This window comes from Esox lucius, chromosome 10 (assembly GCF_011004845.1).
Source record: "Esox lucius isolate fEsoLuc1 chromosome 10, fEsoLuc1.pri, whole genome shotgun sequence".
Classification (NCBI taxonomy): Eukaryota; Metazoa; Chordata; class Actinopteri; order Esociformes; family Esocidae; genus Esox; species Esox lucius.
The window spans coordinates 13,619,922-13,643,778 of NC_047578.1; the positions used below are offsets into that span (position 1 = coordinate 13,619,922).

The 23,857-nt window shown below is 41.4% G+C and overlaps 1 protein-coding gene across 3 annotated transcripts in view; it reads right to left on the reverse strand.

Annotated features, from left to right (window-relative positions):
* Positions 1-23,857, reverse strand: part of LOC105012548 (retinoic acid receptor beta) — a 123,488-nt gene that overhangs the window by 18,523 nt on the left and 81,108 nt on the right. For all 3 annotated transcript variants that reach the window (XM_010873466.4, XM_010873465.4, XM_020050232.3), the window contains exon 4: positions 12,821-12,981. In XM_010873466.4, the coding sequence (XP_010871768.2) occupies positions 12,821-12,981 (161 nt within the window). The remainder of the gene's footprint in view (positions 1-12,820; positions 12,982-23,857) is intronic.

Consider the following 23,857-nt stretch of genomic DNA (forward strand, 5'->3'; position numbering starts at 1 on the left):
GCTCTTCTCGGGGCACCCCTGAAATACCCCCTCATGTTAATTTTACTAGTAAGCCTGTGGTGTCATGAGTGTTCTCACATACCTCCTGTGGATAGGCCAAGTGTACCCCCAGGGATCCTAGTACCCCAGGTTGGGAACCATCGTATTAGTTGATGAGCGGTACCTTGTTTTCGCTAGGTGTAGCGCTTGGAATTCAGGCAAAATTCTTTGGTCTCATTGGACCACAGAATCAATTTCCTCAATGATGAGGTGGACAATCCGCAGTCTAGAGAAGGATGAGGTGGCCAATCAGCAGTCTAGTGTCATGTCCTGGCTATACCCCTAGCCATCTCTGCGCTGGGCTGGGGGCATAGTCAGGATGTGCCCACACAATTCTTACAGAAAAGCTGCTTTGAAACATAACTGATGCGTTATGACGACAGATCCTGGTCTATCGGCATTCCAGTAGCAGCTAATTCTTGTTAATGAGGCAATTTTGGGTGCATGTGATCGCATATTATTGTGTGGCCACCAGAATACCTGAAACATTGTGCAGTTACTTTAACAATCATGTAGAGTGGGAGTGGCTGGGGGCATTAATCAAAGTCAGTCGTGGATTATATTGTTGGAAATGTAACAAAATGTTGGATACATGTTGCAATCACCGTCAAGGCTCAAAATATACAATAACCTCCATTTTGAACACCCAATGGCACTATACTGGACACATGTTTTTTTTACTATCAATAAAATCAATTTATAGGAACAGGAAATGTTTGTCAATGTGTAACAGTCAGAAGTCTGATTTCCTCATTAATACATCCTCAATAACACAGCAACATTTTCACAATGTCTTTTTTTAGGGAGTGTGCAAAGGCTAAATGTTCACTAATCCAGCCAACTTCCACCAGGATAAAACCGGACCTAGTATGTGTGTGCCTTAAGCAATGTTATGGGACATTCCTAAGGAAAAAAAAAGCTAAAAAGACCTATAATGTATCCAAATTGGGTTACTGATAAACTTGTCTTAAATATAGCCAAGACTAAAAGTATTTTATTTGGAACTAAATTTTCATTAAAAACAAGGCCCATTTTGGATTTTATACTAAATAATGTTGCTGTTGAGCAGGTACATGAAATAAAACATGTTGGGGTAACATTAGACTGTACTTTGTCGTGGTCAGGACATATAGAGGATGTGGTGAAAAAAATGGGGAGAAATATATGTGTAGTTAAAAGGTGTTATTCGTTTTTAAATCCATATTTAATTAAACATGTTTAGCAGAAACTAGTGTTATCGCACTTAGATTACTGCTCTGTGGTTTGGTCAGGAACTACAAAGAAGAATTTAGGGAAACTACAGAGGGTTCAGAATAGAGCTGCTCGTTTAGCCCTTTGCTGTTCATTAAGGGCTAATTTTAACAAAATGCACGGCAAACTATACTGGTGACCGGTTGATGAGAGGTTAAAAGCATCACTCCTTGGCTTTATAAATACAATTATTTTAAGGAAAACTCTGGATTGTCTGTATAGGCAACTTACTCTGAGTTCTAATATGCATACATATCTCACAAGGCATGCCGTTATTGGTAAATATATTATTCCAAAATCTAGAACAAACTCAAAACAATGTGCTGTGTTGTATAGAGCTATGGTTGAATGGAATTCTCTTCCAGGTCATATTGTTAAATTTCAAAATATGACGAGTTTTAAAAAACTAATAAAATATATTTTTATGATAACTCATATTGGTAGATAGAGTATATCGTATATGTGTATGTAGATGTATATGTATGTGTATGTATGCATATGTGACTGTGTGTGTTTATGTATATATGTATATTTGTATTTCATTAGAATTTGTTGTTTCCGTGTATGATTGTGCATTGTTTTTTTTTGTTTTTTTCGTTTGTATTCGTGTTATGTGTTATGTGTGGACCCCAGGAAGAGTAGCGGATCCATTTGTTGCATCATCTAATGGGGATCTTAATAAATAAAAATGTGAACAATTCAATTGAAAAACAAACTGAAATCTTCAAGGGGGAAAACTGAAAAATAAAAGACCTTACAATAACCTGGTTGCATAAGTGTGCACAACCTCTTATAACTGTAGATGTGGCTGTGATCAGAATTAACCAATCACCTTCAAACTCATGTTAAATAGAAGTCATTACATACCTGCCATAATTTAAAGTGACTCTGATTAATCACAAATAAAGTTCAGCTGTTCAGCTGGTAGGATTTTCCTGACATTTTCTTAGTTGCATCTCAGAGCAAAAGCCATGGTCCGCAGAGAGCTTCTAAACCATTAGAGGGATCTCATTGTTGAAATATATCAGTCAGGAGGCCTACAGCAACATTAAAGAAACTGCAGGAATTTCTGGCAAGTACCGGCTGTGTGCTACATATGACAACAGTCTCCCATATTCTTCATATGAATGGGCTATGGGGTAGGGTGGCAAGATGGAAGCCTTTTCTTACAAAGAAAAACATCCAAGCCCGGCTGAAGTTTGCAAAAACAAACATCAAGTCCCCCAAAAGCACGTGGGAAAATGTGTTATGGTCTGATGAAACCAAGGTTGAACCTTTTGGCCATAATTCCAAAAGGTATGTTTGGTGCAAAAACAACACTGCACATCACACAAAGAACACTATACCCACAGTGAAGCATGGTGGTGGCAGCATCATGCTTTCGGGCTGTTTTTCTTCAGCTGGAACCAGGGCCTTAGTCGGGGTGGAGGGAATTATGACCAGTTCCAAATACCAGGCAATTTTGCACAAAACCTTCAGGCGTTCGTTAGACAGCTGAAGATGAAGAGGAAGTTCACCTTTCACCACGACAACGACCCAAAGCGCACATCCAAATCCACAAAAGCATGACTTCGCCAGAAGAAGATTAATGTTTTGGAATGGCCCAGCCAGAGCCCAGACCTGAATCCAATTGAACATCTGTGAGGTGATCTGAAGAGGGCTGTGCACAGGAGATGTCCTCGCAATCTGACAGATTTGGAGTGCTTTTGCAAAGAAGAGTGGGCAAATATTGCCATGTCAAGATGTGAGATGCTAATATACTCCTACCCAAAAAGACTGAGCGCTGTAATAAAATCAAAAGGTGCTTCAACAAAGTATTAGTTTAAGGGTGTTCACACTTATGCAACCAGGTCATTGTGAGTTTTTTAGTTTTTATATTTACCACTCAAAAGTTTCAGTTTGTTTTTCAACTGAATTGTTCACGTTATACGTCACATAAAAAGTGGAAAAAGTTCTGACATGATTGATCCTTTTCTCATTCTTTTACATCACAAGAACCTGGCATTTCAACAGGAGTGTGTAGACTTTTTATATCCACTGTATACTAACTCTTATCTGAGAGCTCTTCTTACACTGAGAACGTTTTTACATATAGAAGGCTTACATTACCAACAGTGAGCTTTAGTTATTATCTCAATGCGAAATATCCATTGTATAAAAAGACTGTAATAATCATTACCGTGGCTATTTATTTTTGAATTCAAAAAAGGGTGGGGCTGGGTATTGGTGTTTTCTATCTGCTGGTTCATTAAACTGAGTGAACAAAGCCATAAAGATTGATAGGTGACAGGAAACTCCCCCAAGCTTTCAGATGAGAGATAAGTTGTACACGTGTATGCTCATGTGTGAATAAGAGAGAGTAATAGAAAGAGTTTTCACATTTATCTACCATAATACCTCTCTCAAATCTCCCCCTCTGCTACCTAGCAGTCCCATCTGTAGGTTGTCTGCGAAGCTCCGGTGTCAATCACACACTACCTCAACTGAGCCCAATCTATATGGAAGTCGGTCTATCAGTCTAAAAACAAAGAGCGTTAGACACTGTCAAACTCCCTGTACAATGCTGCAATTCCAACCTGTCAATCAAACAAACAAACCGCAACCTCAATCTGCTATCAATCTCTAAGTATCTCACATGACTATCTCAACTGTCAAAACATCTCCAAAATCTTGCTTAGCACGATGTACAGTGGGGAGAACAAGTTTTTGATACACTGCCGATTTTGCAGGTTTTCCTACTTACAAAGTATGTAGAGGTCTGTAATTTTTTATCATAGATACACTTCAACTGTGCGTGACGGAATCTAAAATAAAAATCCAGAAAATCACATTGTATGATTTTTTTTATATTTAATTTCCATTGCATTTACCTGCTTAGACTGCTGCCCCCGCGACCCAGCCCCGGATAAGCGGAAGAAGATGGATGGATGGATGGATGCATGACATAAGTATTTGATCACCTACCAACCAGTAAGAATTCTGGCTCTCACAGACCTGTTAGTTTTTCTTTAAGAAGCCCTCCTGTTCTCCACTCATTACCTGTATTAACTGCACCTGATTGAACTCATTACCTGTATAAAAGACACCTGTCCACACACTCAATCAAACAGACTCTAACCTCTCCACAATGGCCAAGACCAGAGAGCTGTGTAAGGACATCAGGGATAAAATTGTAGACCTGCACAAGGCTGGGATGGGCTACAGGACAATAGGCAAGCAGCTTGGTGAGAAGGCAACAACTGTTGGCGCAATTATTAGAAAATGGAAGAAGTTCAAGATGACGGTCAATCTCCCTCGGTCTGGGGCCCCATTCAAGATCTCACATCGTGGGGTATCAATGATCATGAGGAAGGTGAGGTATCAGCCCAGAGCTACAAGGCAGGACCTGGTCAATGACCTGAAGAGAGCTGGGACCACAGTCTTAAAGAAAATCATTAGTAAGACACTATGCCGTCATGGATTAAAATCCTGCAGCGCACGCAAAGTCCCCCTGCTCAAGCAGTGGTGGAAACATCATTCTTTGGGGATGCTTTTCTGCAAAGGGGACAGGACAACTGCACCGCATTGAGGGGAGGATGGATGGGGCCATGCATGGCCAGATCTTGGCCAACAACCTCCTTCCCTCAGTAAGAGCATTGAAGATGGGTCGTGGGTCTGGGTCTTCCAGCATGACAACGACCCGAAACACACAGTCAGGGCAACTAAGGAGTGGCTCCGTAAGAAGCATCTCAAGGTCCTGGAGTGGCCTAGCCAGTCTCCAGACCTGAACCCAATAGAAAATCTTTGGAGGGAGCTGAAAGTCCATATTGCCCAGCGACAGTCCCGAAACTTGAAGGATCTGGAGAAAGTCTGTAATGGAGGAGTGGGCCAAAATCCCTGCTGCAGTGTTCGCAAACCTGGTCAAGAACTACAGGAAACGTATGATCTCTGTAATTGCAAACAAAGGTTTCTGTACCAAATATTCAGTTCTGCTTTTCTGATGTATCAAATACTTAAGTCATGCAATAAAATGCTAATTAATTACTTAAAAATTATACAATGTGATATTTCTTTGATTCCGTCACTCACAGTTGAAGAGTACCTATGATAACAATTACAGACTTCTACATGCTTTGTAAGTAGGAAAACCTGCAAAATGGGCAGTGTATCAAATACTTGTTCTCCCCACTGTATGTGGCAGGGCAGTCAATCTGAATTTGCACTACCTATCGTAGCTCAGTATGTCTGCTGAATCTGCTGTTTTTCTGCTTCGTATGTCTGTGAAATTTGACCTCTGCCTGTCCTATGCTGGAAGCAGAGAAATGTTGCAAAACGTTGAGCGCAGCCATTTGCATGTGTGTTGTTCAACTTCAAAGACATCCATCCTTATGAGAATATTACATCTCAACAAAAATACTTATTATTTTTGGCAATGTCCAAAGTCTCCATTCTTTATCCCTGTTCAAGCCAGCTAGAGGCCACTGCTACATCAATACCAAACATCCAAGGTCAAGCTTTAGAAGAGCGACGTGACGGATTGATCTTGAGTGGTTTCAATTCTGTCCACGTCAGAGTTTATCCATCAGGGCATGGTCTCTCCCTCTGGAGGAAGGCTATCACAGTAAAGAACCAAACCAACAGATTAGATCCCCTCATGTCTGTCTGTCTGTCCTTCCCACTCTCTTTCGTGCCTTCTATTTGTTTTTGTTAACACTGAGCTGGGGAAGGAGGGGAAAGGAAGGATGGAGGAGGGGAGAGAAAGAATGGCTGTATTGTGGGTAAAAGGGGAGTACAAAAGATGGAGGGAGAGGGGGATAGAGAGAGAAAAGAGGGAGAGAGGAACGGCTCCAGCATTCCAAAACAAGCCAGACACCTCGTGATGTATGACTGGTGTAAATAAAGCCCTCGAAGAGACTGACAGTCATTCACAATACCAAGCTACGCCCGTCACATTGTGTGTGTGAGTGTGTTTGCTCGCATGCGCCCCCCCGACTCTTTGATGTACGCCACAGAAGGAGATAATGACTTATTTAAGTGATTTATCCCACTTTTCACAAGTGTCACAGGAAAGAAGGGAATGAAACGGAAGAGAAGGCATGCTCGGTCATCCCAAAAGTCTTGTCGTCTTCGTCTCTCACCCAAATTGATGTTTTCCGACCGCCACTGCCTCCTCTCCATACACAGGCACACACGCACAAACATGCACAGACACACACACACACACACACACTCATACACAGACACACACTCATACACAGACACAGACACACACACACACACACACTCATACATAGACACACATAGCTGCACCTAGGCATAGACATTTCCCTGATGTGCTTTTGATGTTTTCAGTGGCAGCAGCACATTCATCTGTTCCCCACACATCTTTTGAATTCCCCACCAGAGTTAGGGTGGCAGCGGCGACACACCAAACACTGGCATAAACAAACAGAGCGTCACCCGTGGAGCTGAAGTCGTGGATGTCCCTAATCAACAGGGTCTTGTGCTGACATTATTGACGGCTCCCCTGGATCCCCCTGTAGAACACATCCTGCAACAGAACATCTGGTCACTCAGCACGTGACGTCGACGGATGTCGAACTGCAGACGTGATCAGATTCTGTTATGTCATATCGCCGCTATTTTGCACAAAAAAGGTTGTCCCAAACCGGGCCAAGTAAGTCAGTCTGTTTTGGTACATGTTTAGTAGATCTGCTATTGCTTGCTGTAACCTACTCATGGAAAATAGAATATCTTGGAATATACTGTTTATAGAAGTATCTTAGAGTAAATACATTTGATAAATGTAATCTCACTTGGTTCTAACTTAAATTGATGTTACCAAAATCAGTTATTTTGAAGCCACAAAAGCAATCATTCTATCTCTGCCTTAAGTGCCTTCCCCGCTCTTTTCACCTGACAGAGGAAAGAAGTCCACCATACTCATACTGACACTGCTAAATAATAAGCTTATACATTATCTTTGTGAATTAGAAAAGCAATGGGTTTGTATGGTGTGACACTGCCAACCAACAATTATACCAAACACTGAAGCATATGTTGTTAATTTCAAACATTGACTACCTCTCTCAGAATGTGAATTTCAGGTTATTGTTACACCAGTCCTTAATCATTCATAATCATTTCACAATTTCTACAGTAAACAGGCCATAAGTTCTGACCTACTATGGCAACATATGGGGGGAAATCATTGTGTTGCTTTAAATGTGTTATTAAAAGAAGGAGATGCCTAGTCACTGCTTTATTTATTAATTATATTGATATTGTCTGTTTTGTGTCGCTGTAATATACATTAGGCCTATCAAATGTTCTTCAATAACACATCTTTTTAAAAGTTTGCCAAATGTAATGTTGACGAAATCTAAAACAAAAATCCAGAAAATCACATTGTATGATTTTTAAGTAATTAATTTGCATTTTATTGCATGCCATAAGTATTTGAAACATCAGAAAAGCAGAACTGAATATTTGGTACAGAAACCTTTGTTTGCAGTTACAGAGATCATATGTTTCCTGTAGTTCTTGACCAGGTTTGCACACACTGCAGCAGGGATTTTGATCCACTCCTCCATACAGACTTTCTCTAGATCCTTCAGGTTTCGGGGATGTCGCTGGACAATACGGACTTTCAGCTCCCTCCAAAGATTTTCTATTGGGTTCAGGTCTGGAGACTGGCTAGGCCACTCCAGGACCTTGAGATGCTTCTTACGGAGCCACTCCTTAGTTGCCCTGGCTGTGTGTTTCGGGTCATTGTCATGCTGGAAGACCCAGACCCACGACCCATCTTCAATGATCTTACTGAGGGAAGGAGGTTGTTGGCCAAGATCTGGCCATACATGGCCCCATCCATCCTCCCCTCAATACGGTGCAGTCGTCCTGTCCCCTTTGCAGAAAAGCATCCCCAAAGAATGATGTTTCCACCTCCATGCTTCACGGTTGGGATGGTGTTCTTTGGGTTGTACTCATCCTTCTTCTTCCTCCAAACACAGCAAGTGGAGTTTAGACCAAAAAGCTCTACTTTTGTCTCATCAGACCACATGACCTTCTCCCATTCCTCCTCTGGATGGTCCAGATGGTCATTGGCAAACTTCAGACAGGCCTGGACATGCGCTGGCTTGAGCAGGGGGATCTTGCGTGCGCTGCAGTATTTTAATCCATGACGGCATAGTGTCTTACTAATGGTTTTCTTTGAGACTGTGGTCTCAGCTCTCTTCAGGTCATTGACCAGGTCCTGCCGTGTAGCTCTGGGCTGATCCCTCACGTTCCTCATGATCATTGATGCCCCACGAGGTGAGATCTAAAATGATAATTAATCTTTAAAAATCATACAATGTGATTTTCTGGATTTTTGTTGTCTCTCACAGTTGAAGAGTACCTATGATAAAAATTACATACCTCTACATGCTTTGTAAGAAGGAAAACCTGCAAAATCGGCAGTGTATCAAATACTTGTTCTCCCCACTGTATGTAGCTAAGCATCCACTTTTGACATTATTGCTACTAATGTCATTGTGATACCATGTAAGAACAGTAAGTGAGCAGAGCAGGCCTAGCTTAATGCAATGAAGCTGGAACTAATGACACAAGTAAATCTTTAGGTAAACTATCTTCAGGAACAATTCCTCTTTCTTGTACTATCTCCCGACAACCACAAAGAAGCGTACAGTAACGGTGGACAACCTGGATAAAATATTTGTTTGACCACAACCAAAATTGGATTGTATGAGCCAGTACAAGTAATATATTGTTGTTAAAGATAGGCCAGAACATGTCAGTAACATTTATATTATGTGTGGCTAACGCCATTAGTAACAGTATGTACCTAGCTACTCTAGTATAAACTTAAATAATAATCAAGCTTTGACAATTTGAATCAAGTGTGCCAGTTTACGGTTAAAAATAAAATGTGAAACGTCAGGGATGGGTAATCTTTGGCAGTTCGGTAAATGCATGCTACGTGAATACAGTAGAGATTTCGGAAAACAGAATATTGTGCAAAATAATTGAATAAAATAGATATGCGATTCATACACAAAGGGGATATGCTGTAAGCTACAGAGCTGCTCAGTTGTGGAACCTAGTAAAGCTCTCTAAAGTCTGGTGTAGAATGTTTTTCTTGACATGACAATCTAATACTGATAATCAGCTGACATGAAGCACTAACCTTGATCGATTGTCATTGATTTCCATTCAAAATCTATCCAGCACACCTGCATGCGCGTGCAGAGAAGAGGTTATTGAGTTGTGTCGGGGAGGATTTATCTCATAATTGAGTTCTGGCTACTGCATTAACAGAGGATTTGGACTACAGTACATACGATCGATTCCCTTTGTGGGCTTTGCCAGTCAGATGTACACTATCACAGAAATCAAACAGACAGAGCCTTGAGTCAACACAGGGTTTACAGATGAGGACATGACCTGGGACTACTGACTTAGAGGCCTGAGGTGTGCCTTGGACTACTGACTCAGATCCAGACCTGTGTTGTGTCTTAGTCAGACTACTGACTCAAATATAAATCTGTGCACTGCCTCAGACAGTTGATTCAGATAGAAGCAGGAGTTGTGCCTCAGACTACTGACTCAGACAGAGGATAGAGGATAGAGGACTGCTTTGCACCTCAGACTGCTGACTCAGACAGAGGATAGAGGACTGCAGTGCACCTCAGACTGCTGACTCAGACAGAGGATAGAGGACTGCTTTGCAACTCAGACTACTGACTCAGATAGAGGATAGAGGACTGCAGTGTACCTCAGACTACTGACTTAGATAGAGGAAAGAGGACTGCAGTGCACATCAGACTGCAGACTCAAACAGATGATAGAGGACTGCAGTGCACCTCAGACTGCTGACTCAGACAGAAGATAGAGGACTGCTTTGCAACTCAGACTACTGACTCAGATAGAGGATAGAGGACTGCTTTGCAACTCAGACTACTGTCTCAGATAGAGGATAGAGGACTGCAGTGTACCTCAGACTACTGACTTAGATAGAGGATAGAGGACTGCAGTGTACCTCAGACTACTGACTTAGATAGAGGAAAGAGGACTGCAGTGCACATCAGACTGCAGACTCAAACAGATGATAGAGGACTGCAGTGCACCTCAGACTGCTGACTCAGACAGAAGATAGAGGACTGCTTTGCAACTCAGACTACTGACTCAGATAGAGGATAGAGGACTGCTTTGCAACTCAGACTACTGACTCAGATAGAGGATAGAGGACTGCAGTGTACCTCAGACTACTGACTTAGATAGAGGATAGAGGACTGCAGTGCACATCAGACTGCAGACTCAAACAGATGATAGAGGACTGCAGTGCACCTCAGACTGCTGACTCAGACAGAAGATAGAGGACTGCTTTGTACCTCAGACTACTGACTCAGATAGAGGATAGAGGACTGCAGTCCACCTCAAACTGCTGACTCAGACAGAGGATAGAGGACTGCCTTGCACCTCAGACTACTGACTCAGACAGAGGATAGAAGACTTCAGTGCACCTCAGACTGCTGACTCAGACAGAGGATAGAGGACTGCAGTGCACCTCAAACTGCTGACTCAGACAGAGGATAGAGGACTGATTTGCACCTCAGACTACTGACTCAGACAGAGAATAGAGAACTGCAGTGTACCTCAGACTACTGACTCAGATAGAGGATAGAGAACTGCAGTGCACCTCAGACTACTGACTCAGATAGAGGACTGCAGTGTACCTCAGACTAATGACTCAGAAAGAGGATAGAAGACTTCAGTGCACCTCAGACTGCTGACTCAGACAGAGGATAGAGGACTGCAGTGCACCTCAAACTGCTGACTCAGACAGAGGATAGAGGACTGATTTGCACCTCAGACTACTGACTCAGACAGAGAATAGAGAACTGCAGTGTACCTCAGACTACTGACTCAGATAGAGGATAGAGAACTGCAGTGCACCTCAGACTACTGACTCAGATAGAGGACTGCAGTGTACCTCAGACTAATGACTCAGAAAGAGGATAGAAGACTTCAGTGCACCTCAGACTGCTGACTCAGACAGAGGATAGAGGACTGCAGTGCACCTCAAACTGCTGACTCAGACAGAGGATAGAGGACTGATTTGCACCTCAGACTACTGACTCAGACAGAGAATAGAGAACTGCAGTGTACCTCAGACTACTGACTCAGATAGAGGATAGAGAACTGCAGTGCACCTCAGACTACTGACTCAGATAGAGGACTGCAGTGTACCTCAGACTAATGACTCAGAAAGAGGATAGAGGACTGCAGTGCACCTCAGACTAATGACTCAGAAAGAGGATAGAGGACTGCAGTGTACCTCAGACTAATGCTCAGATACAGGTGTATAACATATCAAGGGAGGCATTTTTCCATCTCCAGAACACCGGAAGAAATGTGGGTTTTGAATAAAAAAGATTAGGCTATTGCAATGCTCTTCTCTCCAACTACCCTGATAAGACGCTAAATAAACTTTAATTAGTGCTAAATATGTCTGCCAGAATCTTCACAAGAACAATGTTATAACATTCCAATATCCGCCTCTCTACACTGGCTGCCTGTTAAGGCTAGGGCTGATTTTCAACTGTCCTACATTTGAATATGATCCTACTTATCTCTCTGAATTGGTCCTGCCGTACACACCTAATAGGGATGCAATGGTAATGTCCGATGGACGATTTGCAATGAACTCTCAGTAGGAAACCTCCCTAAATGCCTCCCATTAGGAGAGGGGAAACTAAAAACAATTATTCTCTCAGCTCCAATGTGCCAATGGCGAGAGCTAGCGAGACAGACAAGCAAATTAGAAGATTTAATTTGCACTGTCCACCATGTAGCTAGCTATATTAGCTAGGCAGGTACTAGCTAGCTATCTACCTCATGAATAATCATATTGGGAGAGTGACTTGCTGACATTCTGACTGAAATCGTGGTTTGTCACTGCACGCAACCAGAGCTAAAATGTGTTCAGACAGAGAGAAGCAAATTTGAAGAGGCATCGCCATCTTTCAAATCCGCTGTGTGTGAACAATTTGGATTCAGCTTTCAATATGTTGACGAGGGTAAGAAGACCTTAAACAAAGCACAGTCTGCAAGCATTGCTTTCTACTGTCGGCCACTGAAGTTCTAACATGATGAACAGTTCTAACATGATGACATAATTCATACAGAAACCATACCGTGACCCTCAAACCGCGATACATACCAAACCAAGGGCCCATTGTACCGTTGCATCTCTAATCTTTAGACGACTGACTCTAAAACATTCCTGTGGTGTGCCTCATTTAGACGACTGACTCTAAAACATTCCTGTGGTGTGCCTCATTTAGACGAATGACTCTAATAAAGGTCTGGAGTGTGTCTCAAGCTACTGACTCAGATAAAGGCCTTGGGTGTGCTTCAGACTACAGACTATCTGAAATAAATTAATTGAAATCTTAAAATGACAATATACAATCTGAATTATTTTGCATGATTATCTGTGTGTTTGTGTGTGTGTGTATGTTCCTCCATGTGTGGGTTTTAATGTACCAACCGTGGTATATTTCCCCAGCTGGCAGAGGGAGGGGAAGGTCTCTTGATGAGCCTTGCGTATCTTTTCGATGATGGCCTCTAGTTCGGCACTCAGCTCATAGTTCTCTGCCAGATCTGGCTTGGGGCTCTCCTTCTTCTTTTTATTCCGGTCATTTCGTACAGCTGAAAGACAGAAAAGGGAAGAAACGGGAATAGTTAAACCAACTAATGTAAAACAATCTAAAGTTCATTGTAAATACCGCCTCCATATTTTGGAAATTTCAACCATTAAAAAGTGTTACCGTGTTCATACATTTGTGAATATAGAGCAGATGGTCTGGAATAGTATATATACAGCACCACTAATGACTAATGAGTCCATTAGCAGTATCTCCTTCCATGGTAACCGTAGCGTAGTTAAGCTGACACAGTACCTATACCCAGAGGATTCCACCACCACCTACAGAACACAAACAGTTAACTTTCTGTCACTCAGTCTTTCTCTGTCAGCTTAGTGTCATTTGTGGACAACATTAAAGAAGGGAAAACCATCACCGTGTAAGAAAGGCAGCTAGGGTTTCAGAAGGACAGACTGTAATTTGACCAGGCGTTATCTCGACATGATGACAGAGGCTGATCTATGGACGTCCCTCGCCTCAGAGTGTGGCACCCACTTCCTATTGCTCAGGCAACCTTGGTTGCAAGTGATGGTGTGTTAACGTGTGTCGGCCAGAAATGACTCTACACCGCTCTGCACAAGTGGAATGTCTGTGACCCTGTATCCCGAGCAGGGTTGCCAGATTTGTTTGACAGTATACAGCCCAATCCCGGTCGGACTAAATCAACCTGCCAAAGCCCATTTTTGCCTGCACACTGTAATAAAGCCCAATTGGGTGTGGAAACCGCCCCATCTGGCAACACTGATCCCATTACATAGGAAGTTAAGATGGCCCCTTCCTTATGTCATAAAAAATAAGAGCAACATGAAAAGCCCAGATTTTCCTTGCGAAGCCCCAATAACTAAGACTAACATTAACTGTTGTGCTGGAATTACTTGGTTGTCATGGGTTTAGTTAGCAAACTAGATGGCAAGAGTGACAGTATATTCGTGTTTTCAATTACTGATAGTGACGTCGTTAGTTAACTAGCTACAATACCTAATGAATGGACACTTTCGTTAGCTTGTTAGTAAGTAAACACCTTCTTTTCAAGTTTGCTTAACTGTTCGTGTTGTCAGCTAGCGAACTACAGTAATCAGACTGGGAGTGTCCCAATAACAGTGTCAATGCCGTGAAATGTGTTGGAGAGTGTCAATTCACATAGACTGTGGAGTTATCCAAATTATCATCATAGAAACACATAGCTAAGTCAGCTTATATATTTGCAATGGAGGGGTACTTAAGTGTTGCCAAATCAAATTGTTGGTTCACTTTCATTTCAACGGAAGCCAGTGTACCTGCAGTAACGTGTTAGTGAGGCTTGCGAAACAAGGGGCCCCAGTTTAAATCTTCAACATACTTCTTACTGCGGGTGGCAGAACAAGAGACCCCAGATTTAATCTTCAATAAAAAATGTCTGTTCTGTGGGTTCATGACCAGGCTGCTTGCATACAACTTCTTGACATCTTTTATATGTATGTTTTTAGATATGTCTTGAATTAAAGCTAATTTAAAATGATTAAATGTGGATTGAGTACTATAAATGTGCAACCTAAATATTAACCGCTCAAGTAACAAAGACCAAACCACATTTCTAATGTATTCAACATGTTTAGGCTATGCCAACGTAAAATGTTAAAATGTGTATGATATTCTAACAACTTCTAATATTTCTAAGACATTGAATAGTTTCATATTTTTAATCTCACAGTTCTGACACTTGATAACTAAAAACGTACTAAACTAAATACTTCAAAGACATGGTTCTTAAAAGAGTTGATACATAAAAAGATTGCTCACTTCAAATAATTCATAAAATGCCCCAAACTTTGGAGCCTGGAAGCAAGCCCCTGTAACTTTACATATAAAGCTCAAATCTAGTTATTAGCCAAAAGAATTTAATACATAAAAGGCAATAAATTGCATTGACTACGCAAGCAGAAGACAGAAGAAAAACACAAGGCCAACACTGCCATTTATAATAAATTCAACACAATGTTCTTCATCAACAATAAGAGTAGAATTGGCAGTATATTCACAACTAGAAAAGAAAGGAAAACCGTTTAGCTACAGTAAGGTTCAAAAGTATCTGGACAATGATATATATATATATATTTTTTGGCTCTGTAATCCAGCACGTTGGGATTTAAAATTACACAATGAGAGATTGTCAGCTTTAATTTGAGGCTATTTCCATCCAGATCTGAGAAAAAAAAGAGTAGCACTTTTCACACATATTCCTTCCAAGCCCTCCATTATAGGGAATCACCAGTATCCTTGGTGAAAATATAATAATGTGAACATACAGCAGATGGGACCATACGAGATAAGTGTTGAAGTATCTTCTTCTATCTATTACTATATCTGTCAGATCTTCTGTATTTGGTCTTCTTTAGATATTTGAGTACTGGAAAATCCATCCCACAATTCAGACAATCAATTCCAAGAACATAATGTACACCTGAAGGTTCAAACAGTATGTGATGCTCTAAATGTGACATGACGTGTATGTAACAAACCCTGATGAATACAGAGTTAAACTTGATCAGCTGCAAAGGCCATGAATTAACAGCATACACACATTGTGATGTTAATTTCCCTAATTAGAAGAGAGAGACAATAAAGCAGGAAGGATTTCAATGACCTCAATAGTCACTGATGGTTCTATAGAATAACAACTGAAATCAGTGGAAAATGTGTTTGGTTATAGAAACAAAGAGCAGATCCATATCACAGTTAGTATCCATAACCAAGATTTTCTATTTGGAATAAAAACAACAAACCTTTACTAAACAGCAGGCCCATAGGTAACTGCGTAGCTTGCTGATCATTATACAAAGTTCTGCAAAACCTAAATATACAAATGAATTACGAAATATGTTCAGCCAATTATAATTCATTCTGAATACAGAAGCATGTGTGCTAATGATGTCCAGGCAGAGGACACTACTACTACAATACATCTATTTTAAAATGTCAGCAGTGGTTGCTTGTTAGTGTTTGGACCAATTTTTTAATTGCTTTCTAGATGTGTATGTCAATACTCGCGCTGACTTTTATGTCGTTGTTAAGGTCAGAACAAATACTTTCAGTGTTATTTCTATTAGCCACTATGGTCCATGTATCCCATTTGACGTCTGTAAGTTACAGACTGTAACATACCTAATTTTAATACATTAGTCTTAAAAAAGCTCTGGCTTTTCTGTTTAAAACACATCGAAAGGCATCTTAGGTTTCAATTGCGCTGCGTAAACACATGGAAAGTTGTTCCATCTTTATAAAGGTTTGGTTCCTTTTACAAAAATGTCGGGGTCAAATCTGCAAGGTTTTCTCAAAGGTCCGGAAGATGTTCTTCATAAGATGGACTTTACTTTGCATTAACCAAAGTGAAAGTATAAGATCTGGAGGTAACAATAGAAGAGGTCTGAGCAATAGCAGGCTTGGTTTAGCCTTGACCTATTTCTACTTAATACTGGCGAAGCAGTGATCAGGGGTATCAGGGGTTCAAGGCCAGGATGGCATATAGAGGCACCTGGCTGTCCAGAGATTGAACCTCATTGGACACATCAAGGATGGCGACAATAGTCTGTCTGTGTTACGGCTGTAGCCGAATGGAGCCTGTCTGTGCAGAAGTTGGACCACCAACAAGCTTTAAGCTTTATATCGAGACATTTGTTGGGGCCTGTATTCATCTATTTATTGTTATTCAATGGATAAAAACATTCAAATGTACATCGACAAAGCCAAAGGAATTGAACTGTAATACAATACAATACATAGAACAACCTGAATACAATCCACAAGGATTAGGCAAATGAGGAAATGAAATGACATTAAATAGGTTGCGACTGAAGATGTTTGGGGGATTTGGCAGGCGGAATTATCCGACAGCAACTTTTTCACATTTATTCATGAAAAATGTGGGGTGAGATGAAGGTTTCAAACTTAAAGGTATTTTGCACTGGTCGAGTGTCGACCAGTGGAAGTAAAGGTTTTAAGAGTGACCAGAGCAGCAAATCTATCAGAGTTGTAAGTTACTATATGAGTAGCATATGTTAAGGAGAGTACTGAGGTAGATGGGGGGCATTCACTTAAAAGGGAATTAACAAGTTGGTATCACAAGATGGTAAATCATTGGGCATCACTGAGGTCACAGCGATGCGTAATGGACATTTTTGCCGAACAATACATTGCCACAGTTCAGGATTGGCAATATCGTAATTTCTGAATTTGAGTGGTGTAAATCTGAGGATTGGTTTTCAGTGTTCAGGAACTTTTTAGGTCCAGAAGCTCTCGTTAGAATGTATGTTTGTAAGGACCTGCCTTCTTACTGTGTGAATGCGCTGGTTCCATGATTCCCTAAAGAGTTGCCCATCAGAAGGGCTTTTGGAGGCCAAACCTATGGACCAGAGCAGGTGTTTAAGATGGGACAGCTCAGACCATTCAAAGAAAATTCATGGGCTGTAGCAATTTTGTTAACAAAAAAAAAAAGTATTTAAAATAGGACAACAGATTCTCAACTGAGGGCATTAGGTTGATATTTGGTCAGTGTAAAGCTGCCAGTCCACGTAAAGCTTTTTAAAGTTTCCTAACAACCGATTGACACATACAAAAGGATGGCGCTTAAAAGCAGAACAACTGCAGACACAAGCAATACTACAGAGCTCTTGTCAGAAGGCCGCAGCAACATACTTGGTAGGCATATTAGTGATAATGATATCTAAGACAGCTGCATTGTTCAAAGACTTGGGGTTAAATCAGGCGGGGGAAGGAACAGCTGGGCAGAGAGCTAGGGTTAATTCAAGTTGTGCAGAGCTTGGCGGATTCAGCATATCCTAATTGAGATCACTTTATAACACAAACCCTGAAAAGTGATAAGGAGAAATCAGCCTATTTGGGCAATGGACCACAGTCAGGAGCACAGGGAAGTTTACAGCAGACAGCAACATTAACAGAGATGTCTCAAACTCTCTCTCTTGAGAAATGTCTCAAACTGTTTCGGCAGGGATTTGACACAATGACAGGACACTGAAAATAATCCTAGAAAGCCAACCCTTCTCCTATGAGGGACCTATCCTGATAGAAGAAATTCCAAGTTAAGTTTCTGAGATGGCCAGAACGTTGAGCCTTCATGTACGAGCTAATGCTGTCAGCTTTTCGAGTGCAGAGAAGGGACTCCGGACAGTCATATGCATAAATCCTAGGGTTTTACAATTACAGACGTCACCAAACATGTCAGCATCCTGCAAGATGAAGTGGTTAATAGAGGCAAAAACAGGACCTGGATTTGAATGGAAAGTAGCAAACTCCATTTGTCTCACTTCGGTAAGAGTTTCCCACGGGGAGCCAATATAAAGACGTACGCCCTCACTAACGCAAGTTGCCCCGGATAAGAGTGTCTACTAAATGACTTGTGTTAACGATTGAAACCAAAGAGCAATCTACACACAGTCCCACCGTGTTGCTGCTGCTAGCTCAGCTGGCTCGACTGCTGTATCCTCACCCCCCACCCCCCCACCCCCCCACCCCCCGCTGCAAGGTCATCACCTCGCTGCGCAGGTGTCTCCCTGCCGCCGACACAGAACTGTACACACACACACACACACACACACAGCCATTAGATGTTACTCTCTCCACTGGCTGAGTTATATGTCGTTCGGCGCTCCGCACCTGGTGGGTGTTAGGCGGCTGCCATGATATCATTGGTTGTGGCAACTGTTTGCCAGGAAGAAATATACTGTTTATTTACCGGTGCATCTGTTTGGTTGCTGTGGCGTTGGATGGCGGCTGAGGAGTCACAGATGGTCCAGCCCGCAGCCTTTTCCGTGAAGTGCTAACGCAGTGTGTGTGTGTGTGTGTGTCAACTTCTCCAGCAGCAGGAGAGAAGGGAGTGAGCAAGGGATGGATGACAGGAGGGAGAGGAGGAAAGAGGGAGAGGAGGAAAGATGGAGCGGGGGTAGGGAGAGCTCATCGACTGGATTAGGAGTATCCTAGAGAGCAATGGCATGTAAGATGTGGCAGCACGCCTGATGGTGTGTGTGTGTGTGTGTGTGTGTGTGTGTGTGTGTGTCTGGGTTTGTGTGTGTCAGGGCGGCACAGGGCCCGACAGTGAAGTGTCTTTATTTAACGGCTTCTCAGGAGAGCCCTTCAGCTGAACACCATAGATTACCACAGTACTAGACCACCAAAGTAGTGGCTGCACAACGGGATCATACAGACTTTACCTCAGCCAGGATTGACCGGGTTATTTATTGCATTTCAAACACTTCACTACACCACTGTGTACACGCCAAACAAAGTACACACTAGATCAGAATGCACGCTACATCATAGCACACGCCTGTTGAAACACACCTGACCAACCAGAAACATCTATCCAGTCAACAGTCCCAAACCTTTTGGTGCCCTGAAATAATGTATGCAAACTGTTGTCATTTCTAAATGATGAAACCAAAACGTACACAAACACCCTCAAATAAAAGGTGAGTATCTTTACTTTCAACTTATATAAAATAAGAAATCCTTAAATCCAAGAAGATAATTACAGTGGCCACAGAGTTTGAACTAGCCTCATACTAAGCCAGTCTGGGAGCACACAAATGGGCAGAGAAGTGAGCAGCTAGCAGGGCAACATGCCAAATGGCCTATTCCCTATTCTACACATATTTGGTAGTTAGATATGTATGCTACATTAGCATAATGTAAAATAACTATGCAGATTGTAGAAAGAGCTGAGAGCACCGAAGAATTCAGTACCAAATGTCATAAAGACGTCAATCATAAAAATGAATCCAATAGGCTTTATAATGAAAAAGAGAACGAACAATTGAAAGATGGACTAATTGAATAAGAAGTTCATATAGTTCTGTTTTCCTGGACATAATCTAAGCCAATCTGAACTGTGCTGTCAGGTAATCCCATTTTGCAAACCGAAAAAGCCAAAAGCACCTATGTGCTTCTGTCAATATCATTGCATTAAATGCATAAATATGCCCAGTCTTGTCAGTGCTTAATGTCCCTGAATGACACAACACAATGACAAAAAACAACACAGCATTTTGCTGCCCCATTTCTTGCACAAGTGTTTGCACACCAGCAGTCCGGTTTCTAAAACCAAATTCAAGTATAGGTGGTAATTGCAAATAAAAATAAAATATATGCTATTCTCTAGGTCCTAAAATCTACATTTGGATGATGTCAACATTAGTACCCTGGTAGGTTCTGTTATAGAACCTGGTAGATTATTTTTGTCCTTCTACAATACCTTGGGCAGGGCTTGTAATGGACGAAGTAAAAAAAACTATCGGACAAGGATAAGGTAGACTGCGCTTATCTGAATGGTCAAGTGAAATACATCTTTATTTAAAGCCAATTACAGAGCTGGCATGGGCTAAAGCATTTCACCTGCAAGTGGGTAGCTCTGCATGTCTATTTTTGGACTTTAAGGCGTGTGTTTTCTGGCGCTTTAAACAATTTGAGTGTTGACTTATCCATCAATCAAATGTATTTATAAACCCCTTTTTACATCAGCAGTTGTCACAAAGTGCCTTTAAAAAATACCCGGCTTTAAACCCCAAGGACCAAACAACAGCAGTGTTGAATTTCAGTGGCTAGGAAAAACTCCCTAAGAAGGCCGAAATTTAGGAAGAAACCTAGAGAGGACCAAGGCTCAGAGGGTTGACCAGTCCTCTTCTGGCTGTACACATTTTAATAATTAATAAATGCATGTGGGCTGAGTCCAGAGTCTATTTAAACTCCAGGTCCAAGTCCAGGTCGGAAGCATGACCAGATGGACAAGGACAGGGACAACACGGGGGAGGGGGAGGTGTCAGCACAGTGGCAGCTGAAATTGTCAGGTATCGTCTATTTTTTGTGTGTCAAATCTATTTTGGCTGGTAAGAAATCGGATAGATTTGTTATCTAGCTACCTGCCACAGTGGCAGGTTTAAAGCACCTTGGTGTCTGTATTTATGTTATATTACATACATACACATAGTTCATTAAAAAAAGTTCATTAAAAAGTTTAAATTCTGTATAAGATAAGTAAAACACTGAACCTCAAGATTTGGTAAGATAATAATCTCTCTTTTAAAACAAACATTGCAGAGTTGAATAAGAAGCTGAATATTTAAATTGGTTTATTTTAGAGAAACCAACAATGTCCGTCATCTCAGCACAGAAATTTAATTGTGCAAGCTACTTTTATGTTAGCAGTAGATAATGGTAATGTAATCCATGTACTGAGCATACCTCAGCCTCAGTACCAAACCCTCTGGATGCAGTCATAATACAGCTTTGAATTGTGTTACTCGTGCAAACCTTCGCTTGCATTACTGTCTTTATACACATATTCGCTGGCTGTGACTGCCGACCTGCAGAAACATCCAACCAATCTCACCCTTCAACATAAATTAGAAAAACAGCAGTCGTCAAACGTCCTCTCAAGACTGGCTAGTCAGGGATGCCGTGGCTTAATTCAGTTTGGTAAATCTGCTTTTATCTACTGTGTCTCCCAGTCATGCAGAGTAACAATAAGTTAGATGTTCTGGCACCTATAAGGCAATTCAAATGTTATGTTATTATATTTTTCACATACACACATTTGTATGTTTTTATTGCTCAAATACAGGGCTCAACTGTAAAAGAGAATTAATTTGATGCCTCACAACCAACTAGATTTTCAGCAGAGAGACAACAGCAATTTGAATAAAACAAATAATTTTATATTTTTTTATATTATAAATGAAAATTGCTTTAAGGTGAAAAAAACGAATAGGCATAATCTTAAAAACATAAGCACAATCAACCTCAGGCTATAGCCGCCAGGACGGCCTTTTCTTTCCCACCAATTCACATAGTTGTTTTATGGCAGAACATTATTCAGCTGGCGCATTGATTGTATCTGCATAGGGTTATGACATCTCCGCTGACTTTCAACCAACCACTCCCATAGAGACATCATTGGAAATTACAGACATTAAAGACAAAATCAACACGCCAATTCACACAGAACTGAAAGACAATACCGGTACAGTTGGTTCACACAGATGACTAAGCTGAAATAACAATACATCATAAGCCTTTTGATGGTAAATATTCCTTTTTAAATAGTAAACTAAAATTACTGATGAGTAAATTTGTATTTACTCTGCAGTACAAGAACATAAATTAGGCCAAACTGTTTTATTTGGACTATATTTTCAAATAGACTCCGTTCAAACCTTTTATGGCTTTTGTACCAAAGTGTTAACTAAGGCTGATGAATTACAGTCCATTATATTGTGTAATATCTGCCACCCGACCCCTCGGTGCACACCCCTCCCACCACCCCCCCAAACCAGAACACGATAAACACAAAAGAGGATTCGTCAATTGACAATGTTTGAACATGTCAATGGGACAATGCGTCATTCCAGACGTTGCCCAACCACATAAAAGGAGCCCTAAGCCTTTACAGAGTCATCAAGCCTAGTTTATTGGCCTGTACACACATAGGCATATGTAATAGAGGGTGCAGCGAAACGCTCGCCTTTCTGGATTCTAGTTCCAATGCTGCCGTGAAGAAAGAAAATAACCCCTCCACAAAAAGCATGAATAAGAAAAACCAGACAAAAGAATGATTGCGTGTAAATGGCTGTCTCTCCAAGTCAATTTGACTTATTTTATGCTGGGCTGCTGTGGGGGTGCTAAATCCTGAACAATATGTGTGAACTCCGAAGACAAAAAAAAACCTAGAGGTGTGGAATGATAAAATACAACCCCCCAGCTGGTGTACCCAGAACGGTGTAAACCAAACAATATGTACATTGCGCCATATGGTCAAATCAAATGGAAAGTGATTGATGTGGAATAAAATTCAAATAAAAAAGGGGTTTGTATGATTTTTTTTTCTTTGTGAGTAAATAGCAGGAATCATATCTCTAGTAGTAGTACAAGATAGTGATGAGATGGAGGATGGAATCCCCCCGCTAGATGAATTCCCTCTATCCCTGGTCCTCCCTCCCCCCGTCTGTCTAAAGGCATTAAAAGCCCATCTATTCTGCTGGCATGTTGTCTGATGCATCACTGGGATGTATCTGCTCCTGGTCATTTGCTTGGAGTGCCGGGTAATTGATTGTACAGGGGGCCGTGAACGTCTCTCTCTACCTAAATCACTTCTCCCTCCAGTCCTCCTTCCCCCTCCTCTCGGGGCCCGTGATATACGACCATCCCCCTTCACGCACACACGCACACACGCACACATGCCAATACTATTTCCCAGTGGAGCTCGTTTCTGTTAAAACCTTGATTTGGATACTCATGGTTCCTCGGGCGGGACCTCCAAAGACCAACTGGCAGGTGGAATGAAAGCACTCCTTTAACCCGTGGGTCGGTTTGCGATTCAGATCAATTATAGCGTGGGTCGTAAATGTTTTAAATCAAGATAGCTAATTGCAAAATTACACGCTACTTTTTTCCCCTCCTCTTCTATTTGGCTCTCTGCTGCAGTCCTGTGCTACGGGCAGCTATGAAGCAGTCAGCAGACAGCCCACAGCACCATCCCTTTTTGGGTTGCCTAGCAACCAGAGTACACAGCTGATCTCTCCCGTGGCCCTGTCATGGACTTGGTTAAGTTGCTACGTGATAATTCAGTTCCAACTTCACTTCCAAATATCTACATTCACAAGAGATAATTTTTGATGGCTTATTTTGACAGCCGTTTAGATGTATCATGTTCAGTTCAGATGTATCATGTTCAGTTCAGATGTATCATGTTCAGTTCAGATGTATCATGTTCAATTCAGACGTATCATGTTCAGTTCAGAAGTATCATGTTCAGTTCAGACGTATCATGTTCAGCTCAGACGTATCATGTTCAGTTCAGATGTATCATGTTCAATATAGACGTATCATGTTCAATA